General features: G+C 42.2%; 1 protein-coding gene across 14 annotated transcripts in view; it reads left to right on the plus strand.

Annotated features, from left to right (window-relative positions):
• LOC125764703 (uncharacterized) overlaps nucleotides 1–6,165 on the plus strand; it is a 178,594-nt gene extending 172,429 nt beyond the window's left edge. For 13 of the 14 annotated variants that reach the window (XM_049429223.1, XM_049429224.1, XM_049429226.1 and 10 more), the window contains 2 exons: nucleotides 673–841; nucleotides 3,051–6,165. In XM_049429223.1, coding sequence (XP_049285180.1) covers nucleotides 673–841; nucleotides 3,051–3,667 — 786 coding nt within the window. In that variant the 3' untranslated portion in view covers nucleotides 3,668–6,165. The remainder of the gene's footprint in view (nucleotides 1–672; nucleotides 842–3,050) is intronic. The other variant, XM_049429234.1, reaches the window with a different exon arrangement.
• The last annotated feature ends 10,607 nt before the right edge of the window (nucleotides 6,166–16,772 follow it).

Here is a 16,772-nt window from a genome sequence, read left to right on the forward strand (position 1 = left end):
GATATACAAAGAAATCTATCATCAAACCAAGAATTCGATATACGGTAATATTCGAGATACGCGATTGCCTCCGGTCCGCATTAATAGCGTATATCGGGGAATACCTGTATATAAAACTAGCAACACTCCGATGTCTTGATGAGGTCATGTAGAATGACACCGGACGACCCAGCCTGCAAAGTCTTTTTAAGCCGTCTTGGATATAAGAGGCATGGCAGGCACAAATTGAGATGAGGAGTTTACGTTAATGCAGACATCATCGAAAAGCAGAGTGTGTGAGAGAGAGAGAGAGAAAGAAAGAAAGAAAGAAAGAAAGAGAGACTAGGCATGAGATTCGATTTAAATGAACTCAGATGACGAGCTTTTGATATTGCGCAAATTACAAAAAGAAAATGTCTTATAGAAGTTGCTCACAATCTGAGACGTATGCGGCTGACAATATGGCGAAATGCCGTTATGCTAAAGAATAAAAATATGAAATCAAGAAGTGGCCGAAAGACAATAATCATTATTTACACGTACAAAAATATCGTAGGCAAGAATTCATTAAAATCTAAAAACAGACCGTTATAAAATAGCCATACAAATGATTGATTGCATTACCATAAACGTGAATATTTAATTATACATTCGCTTATTGTTTTGTTTTCCGCTTTCCCTTTTCATTCGCAGATTATTAGCTACGATTCACCGCGCGGTGGCGTCTCGGTCATAACCGAAAAAGGTGACACGACAACCTCGTTCCTGCTCATCCAGAACGCTCGGCCATCGGATTCCGGACAGTACACGTGCAATCCGTCCAACGCCAAAAGCAAAAGTGTCACCGTGCACGTCCTAAACGGTAGGTCTGCCAATTTATGCCCCGACCATAAATCCCCGACGTACCACGCAGCGAGACAAGAAACAGATCGGCAAGCCCCAAAACGGTTCCTGGAACCCATGGACCCGTTCGTCCACTGACAAGCTCATTTTATTTCATTGGTCTCATTCCATTCCTTCGCTGTCCAAAAACACACCGCGTGGGTTCGCCCCATTGCACACCTAAACCTTTAACCTCTGTTTTGCTCGTGAAATTCCAACTGTCCGTCGATGCCCGTACGAATGGCCGCACCGTGCAACCGGGACCGGTCGCAAAGGTCTCGTTTATATTGCTGTATATTTTGAATCTTGATTGATCGTTCCAATAATGGACTTTTATTAGATTGCGAATTGCGACCAGACTAACTGGCAAGGGAAAACGAAACGCCAGAGAGAGAGAGAGAGAGAGAGAGAGAAAGAGAGAGCAAGTGCCCTGTGTTACAATACAGGCTGATGAATGTTTCCCCAGACGGGGAATCATAGCATCCTTTCCTTGCCGGATTCAAGACTTCCTTATTGGACGCACGTTTACGGTACACCGAGTTGCATGCAAGGCTTCGGAGACGTTTGTTTGGAAAACTCTTCACTGTCGATCGGTTTTCTCGCCGAAGTTTCAACGCGATATTTCATTCCGTTGCAAGACAACTCTCGAAGAAGGCTACGGCGCCGTACTGAAAGGATTGCTATCGACCCATTGTACCTTCCTTTGCTGGAGAGAATGTCAATAAATCTCCATCCGGTCCCAGTCCGCCCACGGTACCGGACCGTTGCCTCAAACACTGCAAAAGGACATTGGACAATGTGTGCTAGTGTTTCAACGCTACTTTCAAGCCCTCTTGTGCTTTCTCCTATTCCCAACGGGTAGAACTGAAGCCGTGGAACGTCGTAAGCTGGTAAATCGACTAAAATGTTTCCACTCAGGCGCACATACACATGGACACTGTTGGGTTGATGCGAGGAGTGGAGAAGTGAGGAGATGAATTTAACAACGATTTCATTTGGTGCTAAGACGGAATGAGAAATTCGCTACAATAATATCAATGTCAATCTCAGCACGATCGGAACCGGGCAAGAATCTATACGACTCGCTTATCGTACAGCAAGCGGTGCGAAGCGTTTCATTTGCATGTGGCCTACACTAACTAACCTAGGGTCAATATTAAATTTGTTAATATCTTATTTCATCTCATTTCCGTTCCACAAACACACTTGCCCGAAACTTTCCCATGCAACAGACAGTCGGTTGATTTATGCTAACCTCGGTCGGTTTTGTTCCCGAACATTCCGAGTTCCTTCGCTCCCGAGCATCCTCACACCGGTTTTCTGGTTTGGGGATGATTTGCAAAAAGTTTACCGATCAAATGAACCAGCCCGTGGTAAGGGGAAACGATTATGGAAAGTTAATTTCTGATTCGTTCCAACTTTGCCAATAATCTGCTTTGTTTAACGATGGGATGGAATATTGGAACACAGGCCGTCGCTATGGCACGGGGCACCGGGACGTCCGATGAAGTTTACTAAGCATCTTTACGGTATTACATTTTAGAGACACTTTTTCAAATTAGTTTTTTATGCCTTTTGATGGGGTGCTAGCGATTATGCTTGTTGGAATGGGTGGCCAGTTAAAAAAAATAACCCCCAATCGTCCCAATCACGAAACCAATTCAATTGCAAAACATCCTAAGTACATATCTAATAGTTTCTTAATTGTCCTTTCCATCATGTTTTTCCTTGTTCTTTCTTTTTTTTTTTTGATTATTATCAATGAATGTCTTCTGTCATTCAACAAAGATGTATGCATGAAAGAATTATTCTTTTTAATTCTTTTTACTTTTTTCCGAAAACTTTTCCACCTTTGAATTAAAAAAGACCAACAAGATTTATAACTCTTGCAAATTTTTTTAATATTATTACATTGCATTTGATGGAAAACTTAATCCTTTTGTTTTTTTATAAATCTTCTATTTTTCTATTTTCTGCATCGCCAAAAAATGTCACAAAATAATCCTCCTTTAAGCAAAGCTTACGACAAAACACCACTTACGAAGCGACGAACAACACATAATTCATTATATTACTTCATTTACATGCTCCCATTGCGACTGTACGAAATCCAACAAAATATTTCTAGATGTAAAACAACTATATTCTGTCCAACTGGTTAAGAACAGTTAGAGGGAAAAATTTGACAGGTGTTTCCCATTCCGTTTCCAGGGGAGTACCCAGCAGCAATGCAGCGCGCGGGACAACCGCATCATCGCACGCCACTCAACCATCCGCTTTTGGTGCTGGCATCGGCGCTTGTCTCGTACTGGCTCTGCTCCATCGGTATGCTGCGGCTTCCGAGCCCATCCGGTGGCCCGAACCGCATCAGCTCGCCGCAGCAGCCAAGCATGTCTTTCGTTTCGTCGTAGTTTGCTTGCACCGCAGCGTACTAATATGCGTCGCCACTATCGCACGCACCCGGCTGTGCTGCGGGACCCGCTGGTCCGCGCTGATGGCGCGCCTGAGGCTTCCCGCGCACCGCCGTCACCCACTTCACATCGCTCCGCACCGAACGTGCCCTCCCACATCATTGGCGTCGCTTGGCGACGGCTTTTCCGCTTCATCTCATCGCTGCGAAAGGCAGGGAAAGGTGACCGCACACGCACTACACTGGCATCATCACAATCACCGATGGCGGACCGATCCTGTCACACTCGTGCTAGACTATCGAGCGTGTGCGTGCTTCAGTCAAACGTCAAGCTCGCTGTGCGATCGGCGATTAAAGCTAGCGGACGAAGGACGAACGATCTGCACCGTTCGATGAGGGCGGTACTTCTTTTCTGTACACCTTAACAAAAATGCACACACACAACAATAACACTGCAGGCACTCTTTGTTATCTTTCTTTAAAGACCCATTGTCCTTCCAGCCAGCCACCCTTTCTCGTGCTGTTCGATATTGAAACGATTATTTCCTTCACGTGAGATCATGTAGATTCTAAACGGTGGCTAATGTTATAGGCACAAACACAAATCCACACACACACACAGAAGAAAAAAACGTGAGAAGAAGGAAAAAAACCCGATCAAAAACTTACTCGATCCGACTGGATGCAGCGTTACGCATTACGGCAGTAGATGAAATATTCCCCCCCAAAAAAAAGGCAGTAACAGTGTAATTACACACTCATGTGAAAATAATGAACCCACACCGACATTACAAACTCACCACACTCTGCTGGTGTAGCTGTAAATTTACTCTAGCAAACAGGCAAAGGACATGCACACATTCAAGCTCCATCTAAGGTAGATACGAATGAGAATACTTCAAACCATTTAATCATACTCACTAATTGTGAGGATAGACAGGTGAATAAAAAGATTTAAACGAAAGAAGAAGAAAAACACAAACACCCACACACATAATGCCGAAAGTAACTGCGTGACCTAAAATGATCGTTCGACAGTACATGCTTATGAACGTAAAGTGACCGATGGCCCCTAGAGAAGGACAGTGGCTGACGAAGCGTAAGGTAAAAAAAATGGGTAAGGAAAAGGACAACATACATTAACATGTAAGTTAAGCAAAAAGTCTGTTAAACTGATTTATCTTTAGGTATCTCTTATATAATAGTATAAAGTAAGCAGAGCAAAAACATTCGCGTGACCGCGTGTTGCCGTCATTAGGATAATGAAAGCGTCACCATCGGCAGATACTGGCGATGTGGACGTTATAAGTACATTTTAAGAACGGCCAGATTCCATGGAACATGGAACAGGTTGAATGGATGAAGCTGCTAATGTGAACGGGAACGATAAGGTAGACACAAAAACCAGCGATCCAAGTGAGAGACCGACTTTAGATAAAATAAAATTAAACACAGAAACAAAACTCAAAAAAAAACAACCCCCGCTAGTCACATCAGCCACCCCATCCCGGAAGTGGAGCAACGCAAAAAAACTGCAACAATGAAATAAAAAACCCAAGTCCTCCAATACGAAAAGCTAAAAAATTATCTCACGAAAACCTGTTGGGAGTTGGCGGGGTGGGGGGTGGAAGTAATTTACTATTACGGAAATGATTTTAGGATCGATTCGTAACGCTAGTAGCTAACACATGGTCAAACCGATGGACAGTATCAAAGATGCGACATGGTGCGACACCAACGAGAACGAAAAAACGGTTAATTCATTGCTTTTGTTAAGTGTTGAACATCAACAAGCACTCTAGACAATTGGTAGGAGGAGAAGAAGGGTGGTGAGAAAACAAAAAAAAGGTAAAAAATGCAGTGCAGGGGAATAGAAAAGTTATTAAGTTAATTTTAAACACTCGTTAAACTATGATAAAATATAAAGAAAAACCAAAACGAACAAAAAAAAACCATACAAAACAATGCAAAAGGCGGGGGGCAACATGATCGATGACATCACACGAAATATTATTGGAATAATTGAGTGATATTTTTCGTATTTCGAACTAACCCACACACACCCGGAACGCTCAATGCGTCGAATGCTGGGGAATGATGGATGTGGTAAACTGTAACAATTTGCGGTTAAATTGTGGATTTTTAAAATCTATCTCACTTCCACATCTTTCCATTACACAGCGCATGGAACAACGCAGAGAAGAACATTCGAACAGGAAAGAAAAGAAATCAAACAAAAGATACAACAAAAAAGACACACACACAAACAAATTCACCCAACCATAACCGTATCCAGCTGAAAATAGTAAATGAAAAGATTTAAATGACATAAGTAATGGAGGAAAGTCCTTTTTTCCTTCACACATCTCTCCGGGTGCGCCGTGGTTGACGCGGTGTTGACGCTTTGCATCGAACAGAAACGAAATACGAACCGAGGTGGCAGTGAAACTGTCCAATGGGAACCCCATAACCCATGCAGCGGTTCGAACACTCATTACTGGCCAGCATATGAGCGTTCAAATGACTGGAGAGTAAAACAACACACAAAAGAAAACCCAAAAACACACCCACACCCATACGCATAGAAAGGGTGAAGATCTGTGAAATGGAAAATAGAGAGAAAGAGAGAGGGTGGAAAAAAAATCATGTTTTCATTGCTGCCAGCCTGGGCGGTGATGAAATTAATCAGAATCAAACTGACTCTGAAGCGCAGAACAGATGAACAGATGAATATATGCACTTGTAACCGTTTCACCGAACCGTGTGGGTTTAAAATAGTGCAGCGTTGGCAGTGAGAGAAACGAGAGTAAGAGAGAGAAAAAAAACAATATATGATAAATGAATGTACAAAATAATGGAAAAATATATATGAAATAAAACCTTACAAACAGTGACCCTGTACGAAGTTGGTGTATGGTACTTTGTCCGAAAAATCTTTTTAATTGATTTTGGGGAAAATGAGCGAGAGGGGAAATTTTTTGTTTCACGTCCCTCGTAATTCAACGTAAAATTGTATTTATTTAAGCTGATTTTCAGCATTTATTACAGCAAACGAGTATAACTCTTTGAAGTTGAAGCGCGACAAGGGTCAATAACGCCGGCAAGTATGCAATTTGTGGTTTATTTTGTATTTAAAAATGTTTTATTTACTTATAGCGCTAAAGAAATACTTTCCCCTGACTTCTTGAATTCCACAATTTATGTAATAATCTATCTTTGCCTTCTACAAATATATTTTGTGATTAAAGTTTTCCATCAGACATTTTGAAAGTTAAATCTTCACATAACTAATATTCAATATAATAACTCTTGACATTTATGATAGAAGACTATGATCCGATGAACTTGACTTTGTTCCAATTGTCGCTGTTGATTTCTTATATCTCACAATTAAAGGCTGCAATATTCAACTTCTTTTTCTTCGTCTTCTGTTTTGACACTAAAACTTCTAGTGTCCTGTCATTTCTTTGATTATATTAACCCATGCATGAGTGCCCATCCTGCGTACGGGGTACGGTCCGGATGTGATTTGATATCCGGTTTTGTCGTATAAAACCGGTGTCGCTTCTACATGTATAACCTACTACACTCACCGGGATCTATTGATGACTCGATTATATCATGAGTAGCAAACTTGACAACTCAACACAGCACACGTGTTCGGATCACAAGAACAAAGAAGACATGACTGAAGGTGAGAAAGCGTTCGCTTTAAATGTCAAGAAAAACGATTTAAAGAAAGTGTCACCCAACCATGACTCGCAAACTTTAGGGTCGTCGTGGTCTACTTAGTGTCTCGGCAGGTATCGAAGACTACCTCAAACCCTGCCCTTACCAGTACGAGTAGTTTTCATGTCAATAAGGTAAAGAGTAAAGAAAAGTTAAGACACAAAAAAACCTATTAATAACTTGGTATATTACATTACAACCCCAATGTTTTCCCCAATGTTACAGTATGCCCTGTTACCCCTTTATTCCTTCAATGTTAAACACAACCTGGGCTCTATTGATTAACACCCGTTTGCTTTCGTGTGTAAACACACACACGCACAAACACAAAAACAATACCACATTCGTATGAAACGCCTTGTACAACTAAACATACACGCCATGCAAGGATTTTACAAACCACCCGCGGCTTTCCAAGTAGCTGAACTGGAACACGTATTATAATTTCCTTCTAATGGGGTTGTTCTCCCCCAATTGTGCTTGAGCAGTAAACGCCCAGTACCGTCGCACGAATTAAGGAGCGATAATATTTCCCATGAAGCCACACAAACGACGGAACGGCCCAGATGCTTGCGACGACCCACCTTCGACATATTAATTTACTCACATTTCAATAGTTCAATAGCGAGCCGAGGGTGAACCGACCCAGTGTGGTGACGTGCACGCGCCCAGCATAAAACCACACACTCAACCGACATGTGCATTCGAGCAAATGCTAACCCCAATGTACACACCCGCTCGCACTAACCTCACCACTGCGTTATTACCACACGATGCGGTGCTCAGGGTATCGACCCTTAACGTCTCGAGAAGGCTGCACAGCAACAAAAAATCGGGGGCAGAAAATCGTAATATTATCGATGTAGTTATTAGGCTGCTTTCAAGTGTTACACATCTACTTTCGTATAAGCTGCACCAGAGGGTCATGACACGGATGCACGCCCTACCGTCATAAAGCGCATTCATTCTGGCGTACCGTTGACACAGGACACAATTCCCGTGCTCCACGAAACGAGCTCCATAAATATCACTAATTAAAGACGAACAACGAAATCCACGGCAGAATCGCTCGTAGAAGGATCACCAGAAATGCCGACAACGTAGAGTAGGTAGAAATAAAACTCCTCCACTAAGCATGAAGAAACACCACTCAAGCACTTGCTCGTTGTTTGATCGGGTTCACGACAACGAATAGCTGCGTTTTTATGGCTTTTCTACGTTTTAATTGCCTCATACACTCTCGACATTATGAATTTAATGCTTATAAATGTCGTCACGTTGTACGATTCGTACGTTTGAGTTTCGAGAAGGGAAAAAAACAAAAAAAGGGGAGCCCTTTTTTGTTGGAAGAGAAACAAGTAAGAACGACCGGAACCGTATAAGAGCTTATTGAGGCTCCTTAAACTTCAAAATGTCATCTGGAACTTCCTCGTTTCGTTCATTGAAACGGATTTTTACGGACAAAATTAAGAAGATGCAATAGTTAAAAAATTATGTTGCATTCGTTTAAAATTAATTTTATATGAAAGATACGTTTGATAAAAAATGCGCAACATCGTCAAAAGTGATCAGCTTTTCCAGGATTTATCAGATAAAGTTATTCTTTCTAGTTTACTACACTTATTGAGGAAATAGTTGTTGTTCGCCTGAATTCAAAGGCAAAAGAGAGGTCAAATCACAATTTCTGATGTTTCATCCTACAATCCTTGTATGAATCAATCCGTTCCTCTGACGATCCACCTGACAGAGCTCAAACAAACAAACTTCTTCGAAATAAAATGTCCTATCACAATGAAAATAATCTAGAGAGCTTTAGTGTTTGTGCAACAGTCAAAAGCTTCACCAACTCATTCACTAAATTTGATAACGCTGCAACTACAAACAAACAACCATGGTAATGTCAACCCAAAAACAAACACTTTTGTTCATTCGTGTGTTATGAAATTTTAACATGCACGCGGTAAACTGCAGGCGGGCGTGATTTGCATACCTTTTCTTTTGAACCGGCAAGTGCACATTAAATTAGCTGCTAGAACTGCTTGTGTTTCTTGAAAAGGAATTCAGCGGAGACACTTGTAAGCATATGCTTTCCCATTTGCCGAACTGCTTTTGTAATACATGAAGTCATTTCCACAACTGAAGTACATTTGTGAAGTACTGCTTTCAAACAGTTGGAAATGAGAAGGAGAAGAGTTTTAACAATACATTTTCTACGTGTTCGTAAAGATACTTAACAAAACGAGCACTTTAGTTTAGTTATTTTAAGATCCTTTGGGAATATTGGGTTGGGTTATTCTAAAGGAGAAATATTTTAAAATAGACAAAAAATGAAAATATTGCAAACTTGCATAAAAATATACAAACAGATTAAAACATTCCCCCATTATCAAACAAATACTTACTGTCTTGATCGTCAGAAATTTCGTTCGATTGAATTGTACTGGAAAATATTCCAAAAAGCTCTCCTGTAAAATGAAATATCTTAAATATTTCTAGAACTACACTGAAGAAGTGTGCTTTTTATCCCTCGCCATACATTCCTTTCATTCCTTCCAACGATACAGTGATTTTCGGTTTAACGTCTTTACTCAATCGCTTTAGCTTCGCAAAGTAACGTCACACTCGTAACGCTCCAGTAACCGAGACATGTTTCATTTGCTTTACAGTGCTGTCACAATAAATCTAATTTAATTAAATCCTTATCGCTGGCACCTTCTGCAACGATCGCGCAACCATATCGGTAGTGCAAATTATTTAATTAACCTCAATCTACTCAAATCTAAATGAAACAAACCCTTCGGTCGGTCAATGATTTCTGACAAAACATCTGACAGAACGTCGGTGTTCACTGGTTCGGTTCGTGGAAAAGGGTTTGCGGTTGGGAGACTGTTTGCCTGCGTTTTGGTTAGTTTGGGTTGGTTGGTTGGTACATTCCAGCAGGCATTCGATTCTGTCTCCTAGCAAAATGAAAACCAAGACGTGTACCGGAGTCGGTGCGGTTATGTCAACCTTAGTTTACTTTAGCATTTCATTACAAAGCAAACATTTTCCGTTTACTGACGGGTGGCATTCAGGTTTTCTGACTTGAACGATTTTTGAGTGGAAATCATACCGGTCGCTCCTATTTCTTGCTTTTCCGTACATTTCTTACCCTTTTTGCATAAATATTTCAGCATTCAGTGAAGCTTGTTCGAACGTACTGAACGAAACATTCTTCCATAAATCACACACACAAAATAACAAACCTCATTTTTATTTCTAAAAATCGATTAACAATTATGCTTGAAATCATCTCCATCGAAGAAGCTAACGCTCACAGTGCACCAACTATCGAATTGATAATTCACAAAAAAAACAACTTCCTCCCTATGTAAATGCACTTGAAATCTGTTCTTCAGATTCTTCCGTTTTCCATTCCCACCCAACCCGTACGGCAATGATTCATTGCGATAGAAAAGTGCTCTGAATGATGATTGAACACAGTCCTTATGGATTGGCGGTACAGCAGCAAGCAGCAACACAAAAAAACTGAAACACCCTTCAGTTATTGTACAGCAAAGTTGACATGCAAAATGTTCCCGATCTCGGTGCTGTTTCATTCATCCAACACATACACACATCATCCTTGTCCCTGTTTAATAGTACCGTGCACTACCGAAAACCCGAGGTCGAGTTAGCAGAATTTACAAGTGGTTCGTTCGCTGATGCTAGAACAAAATGCCAAAGACAACACACGGCACACGGGTGCGCGTTACGATGCACTCTGGCATTTTGGTGGCTGAATTGAAAAACTACTTCTAATCGTCCCCTAACCGGCACTGATCGACTACCAACCGGTATGGCTTACCGGTTAGCACAAGAACCGAACCATCTGCCAGTACGTGCCGATCTAGCAGGCGGTGAGCACTGACGGTGACGGATGAAATTGGGGGGAACTAGATGAAGCAATCTGAAAAGTGATAGAGCACGTTACGTTCTGCTGGCCGTGGTGGTGGTAGTGGCTCTGCCGTCACACCGGTAGAGTAAAACCTTGCCGGGAATAAAAGTGAACCGTGCTCGTTCGCATTAGCAAAGTGACTTGTCAGAAAGCAAGTCTGGTGCTCCAGGAAGCCTCGGAAAAGCTGTCTAACAACCGTGCCAGTGCCATCAGCCGGTGTAGTTCATCCCCCCTTCCGGAAGAGAACCTTTAGAAGTTCCCGTTCCCGTTATTCTGGAGCTGTCTGGGAATGTGGGAATCCGAAGGGGAAAAAAGGAAGGAAAAGCAAGAAAAGCAGCTCTCAGCATAGAGCAGGTGTGGTTGGAAAGTTTCGTAATGGATACAGCCAGTCAGCCAGTCAAGATGGAACCTGGCAATACACACACACACACACACCCACACGTAGAAAGTAAGTACTGCTAGAGGAAGAAGTTCAACTACTTCAAATGGATTGCACACGTGAAGAGTGCCACAAACGGTCAAGGAATATGCAACCATTAATCAATAGCAGTGGTAGCGAGTTGGATGCAATAAATGCAACCATGTCGAAACCCCCAACTTCGAACTGACCCCTTCTTGCGCAGCACGAACGCAATCGAGCAGAAACAAAAAGACGAATAAAAGCGATACCGGTACCATACGGTACGGGATGGTAAAACTGCTTGAGACTACTTTCTACCAGGCACCCAGAATTGCCCCAGCCCTGGCCTGAGTCACACCGCTTAAAGACGGTGGGAAAATGCAACCCAGGAGCCAGGAGCAATTAAAAGTTTAATTTCCGCAAAATCCCTTACATCGTCAATGTCGGTTTCCGTTTCGTTGATGAAAAGGAAGTGACACCCCACTCGGACGGATGATAAACGGGGCCGAGGTAGGAAATCTGTAATAAAGGAAAGGCATACAAAGGCACTAGTGCATCGGGTACGAGTGCTAAAGGCAAACCGAGCAATAGATTTCGACGCCGATGCAATCAAATGGCTTTGTGTGTTCTTGATGTTACGGATCCTACCGATGAAAATGATCAGCTTGATGATCATGACGCTTCCAATCATGATGATGACGATGATGATGGTGTTGCTGCACCTAATGCACCTCAAAAGAAGCCTTGCCTTGGGTGTCGTGCACAGTCATATAAAATTGTCTTCTAGCTCGACAAACCCCGGTTCGAGGTTCGGTGAATCGATCATTAGGAAAAATGTTTCGAGCGAGCATTGGGAAGCTTATGAGGTAAAAATTAAATGCGCTTCGGTTTTCCCTGACAACGCATGACAAAAGTGGTATCGATTCCATTGCCAACGGTGCAATCGAGTGTAATGTAATGCTATTTGATTTAATTCGACAACACAACCCTACGGGAGAATGCACATTTTATTATGGCATACCACATGCCGGCACAGGCAAAACGTTCCTGTTGAGGTGCAAGTGTCGTGCAATTGAAGACAGCATTTTCATTTAATTTGTGCTCGCTTCTTGCTTTGCTACATGCTTTTGTGATCTGAACAACTGTATTGACTGTTCGGTGTACGTGGGGAACGTGTTTATTTCTAATCAACCAATCAATATCACTATGAAAATCTCTGTTTTTAATATAATTAACACGCCTTATATGTGACTGTAAATATTTTTATTCCATTTAAAGTGTCTTCTCTCTCTCTTCTTGGCTTTAACGACCTTATAGGTCACGCCGGCCATTTCTGGCTTACTAGACTTATTTTACCACGTAGCCGAATAGTCAGTCCTTACTACGGGGAGACGGTCCGGATGGGATTTGAACCCGGTCCGGCCGTGTGACCTCGCGCCATTGATAATATGCACCACCGGGCCGCCCGGCCCGTGTCTTATCACAAGTAAATAGTGTAGCAAAACTAAAGTAGTGAACAAAATCAAGTACATCACTTCAAGAGTTTTCAAGAATTTTCCAAGAAAACCAAACGATTGACACTTACTTTCAGAAAAAAAAATTTGGAAAATATTGCAAATGTTTAATATACTTTTAACACTTTTAATATAAATATTTTTACATAGACATTCAATCATCCAATCCAATGTGTAAGTGCCATTTTCCACTTGCATTCAAACACCCTTTTCTAGATATTTGAAATCGAACCACTAGGTTCATTGAAATTCGCAACTTAAAAGATTTGTTACTATTCAAGCGAATCCATCGAAACCCGCTTTCTCGCTTCGCAGCAATAGCAGCAGAATCGTAAGAATTGTAGTGTATCATTGCTTTGCCAGGATCTTCAACAGATTAAACCTACCATAGCAACTGGTCTCGTCGTGACGGGCTTGTTTACCAACTTCGATCATCTTCACACATGAGCTGAAAGGATACGAACCTGACAAACACATCCTTACCGGCCGTTTGGTGGCCTAAGGTCGCTTGCCATTAAAACAACCACCATAACCGTCCTCCATTTTGTGTAGTCCTCCGTTTCCGTCCATTCCAAAAAGTGAGCCTTAACTGCCTCACCGAAGCACACACACACACACACACACACACACACACACACACACACACACACACACACACACACACACACACACACACACACACACACACACACACACACACACGCACACACACACAAAGACATATTTTTTCCTCTTTCTATAAGCTATCGACCTTTATCGATCGGTTCCCCTTCCCGGTTTGCCAAATATACCTTCCCGTCGGTCGGGTCACCACCAATCACCACCATCCATCCCAACAGCACAGCCATCATCATCATCATCATCTTCTTCATGAGCTCAGCGTTCCTTCCTGGACCTTGTCAACTTATTACAGCATTACGATCTCCAAGCCAATTGTTGGGGAAGCGGCTTCACACTGCTCGAGGGACACAATACACAAAACCCATCTCAGGCGCTACCATTCTTCCGCCTTCCCAATCCTTCTTTCCTCCTTTTCCGACTCCCCAAAACCGTCGCTCGTTTCGGTCCGTTAAGCGCATTACATTTTCCAATGTGGCCTCTCCGGTTCGGTTTGCTTTCCCACCTGCGAACGGCAGCAGATTATCGGTCATCATTGTCTCCGTCATCGTCGTCACCGTTGTCTGATCGTTTTTTGCCGTAAAGACGCATCCAACCCTCCCCAAATACCAGGAAAAGCTGACAAATTCCGTACGTTACTAGCCCCGTGGTATCATTCACCAACCAAAAACACCATCATCGTCTCAGACCGAAGCGAGTCCTCGTTTCCTTTCGAGCTACTTACCGTTATTGCATTTGTGTCTTCCATGGCACACACAATGGCAAAGCGCATAGGAGAAACCGACCGATCTTCAACAAAAAAAAACACACACAAACACAAACAGCACCATTTCATCCGTTGGCCATCCGATATTCCAGTAACCAGCCACCAACGAACAACCGTTCGGGATATTCCACTTTTACTGCAATGCTGTTGTGTTCATATTTTCTCAACTTAGCCAACCCTTACCCAATAAACCAGATAAGAAAACAGTGCGACCTGCAGGATGCTGATACGCCGAGCTGGGCTGGGCGTATATACATTTTCCCAAAAAACCCCATGATATCCTCCCTGTGTCCATCCAGCATGGGAGCATCAATGAACGGCTTACGAACAATTACACATCAACGGAACAACGGAACGCACCAACGGTTCGCTACAAACACACAGACACAGCCCAACAATACCCGATGTACCAGTGCAAGTCCAAAGGCTAACGGTAAGCGCATCGCCAATGTTCGACCAGATCCATCGACCGGAGGGTCTCACAAAACACATAAACAAATAGAGCAAACCTCTTGCTGTCTGTATATGTCCTTTACGTACGTGTGCCAGGATCGGACTGTACGTGTGTGTATGTGCGTAGCTTACGTGGCACGCCATGTAGACTCCAATAAAGATCGATAAATGGTTTTGTTTTGCTCTTCGTCTGATTGGATCGGGACAAACAACGACGAAAGATAACATTGTAGTCAAATATAATTGGATTGCTTTATGTTTGTTTATGCTTTGTCGATAATTGAGCGTTATGCTTTTGTTTTTTCTGTTTGTGTTTGCAACTTCTCCATCTCACCTCAGACGCACACGGACTGTCGCCTCCGGAGGAAGGTGATGAAGTTATGCTTTCCTTATACTGAGGTGTAAGCTTACTTTTATTGTTGCTAGTTTAGTGGCTTTTCAAGCTTCACAGGCACAATTTCAACCATTTCTGACGTTCGTTTTATATGAAATTTGACAACTTTTTTAATTTTTATAAGTTCCATACCTTCTCTCTTGATAAACTGAAAACGTTTAAAATTAGTGTATTTAAAAAAAAGTTTTAAAATATCTTTTTTAGTAAATCTGTTTTTAGTTTAAATCCAACTTAAACATTTCTGGAAAGATCCTTTACTGCAACATTTGTCGCTCGAACGATATACTTTACTCAATATGTCGCCTTACTCGTTCCCATCGTTAGACTTTGCGTAATGAAACTGTTCAAAAGCACCCTATAGTTCACCCTGCCCGAGAACTGGAACGAGCTAAAAGTCCAATAATATTCATCTGAAAGATCGAAATAAATTGTACCAAGAAAAGCACAATAAAACTTCCCCCAAAGCTTCATTGCAAACAGCACACGCACACACATTTATTCCCAAACCAATTCCATTCCATTCTGTTCCCATTCATTAAATCTCTAATCGGGACGCCCCGGTGAAAAATTTACGTCATTGCCATTACGTCGTACAAGGGGATATAGAATACCAGGGGGGGGGGGGGGCAAAACCAGGAAAACATCTGATTTAATAAGCCACCTTACGGTACGGAATCCTTGCATAAATTCGACATTCGGCGTACCCTGATGGGTGCCGGGATGCGCCTCCCCAGTACTGCTAGTTCTGTTCGCACAAATGCTATAAAGAGTATAAAGATCAAAAACGATAAATAAGACAGTGAAATAATCATTCACTTTAACTTTAGTAATTAAAACTTTCCTAACGACATCTTCTGTTACTTTGGGTGCGGTGGACGAAAATTTTCATTCAACACCACTGGAAATCCCCAAGAAATCATTCTCCTTCTCCTTGTTTGTTGTAGGTGTGTTTTTTTTCTTACTTTTTTATTAATATTACTTCCCTTTTTCCGTGATCTAGTGCTCATTTTTCACCTTCGAAGTCCACCGAGCTTTTGAGTTCGGGTTCGAAAAAAGGGCTACGTACCACAACCATAGGCAGCGCACACTTCAATTCGAGTCGTTTCGGTCAGAGATCAAGGCTTCAGGCTCCATCTCTCCGTCTCTCTTACGGTCGCTCTATCTGTCTTGCTCTCTTGTTTCTTCCTCTCGTTCAACGTCGAGTGAGTTTTGTGTTTTGGTTTTCTAAAAGTTTGTTTATATTCTTTTTCTACTCTGTCGGAAAACCTCCTACCTAAAATGTTGAACCGTTTTCGCAAGAGCAGCGAGTATTGTACAACTTTGGCCGTCCCCTTACTGTGTCTCGGTTCCACCACGATCGCAAAGGGTGAGAAAAGACCTCCCATTCCAGGAAAAATGCTTTAAGCACTTCTGTTCTCCAGTCATCATCATTCATCGCTCAACGGCGCGTGATCGTTTATCCCTTTCGCGTGCCCATGCACGGACCGGTTCGTTGGACATTTCGAAGCGCGGCAACTATAGTAAGTATATTTCTCCTTCACCATGCCCCCGGAATTGAGCTACACAATCGGTACAGATGGTAAAATATTTCATTTCTGTTTCCATTAAAAACTTTCCATCGATCTGCTCCTGTTTCGAGGGGCGAGTTTTGCGCAAAAAGGAAGTTTAAGTGAACATTTTAATTAAATAT

The sequence above is a fragment of the Anopheles funestus genome, chromosome 2RL (assembly GCF_943734845.2).
Source record: "Anopheles funestus chromosome 2RL, idAnoFuneDA-416_04, whole genome shotgun sequence".
Taxonomy (NCBI): Eukaryota; Metazoa; Arthropoda; class Insecta; order Diptera; family Culicidae; genus Anopheles; species Anopheles funestus.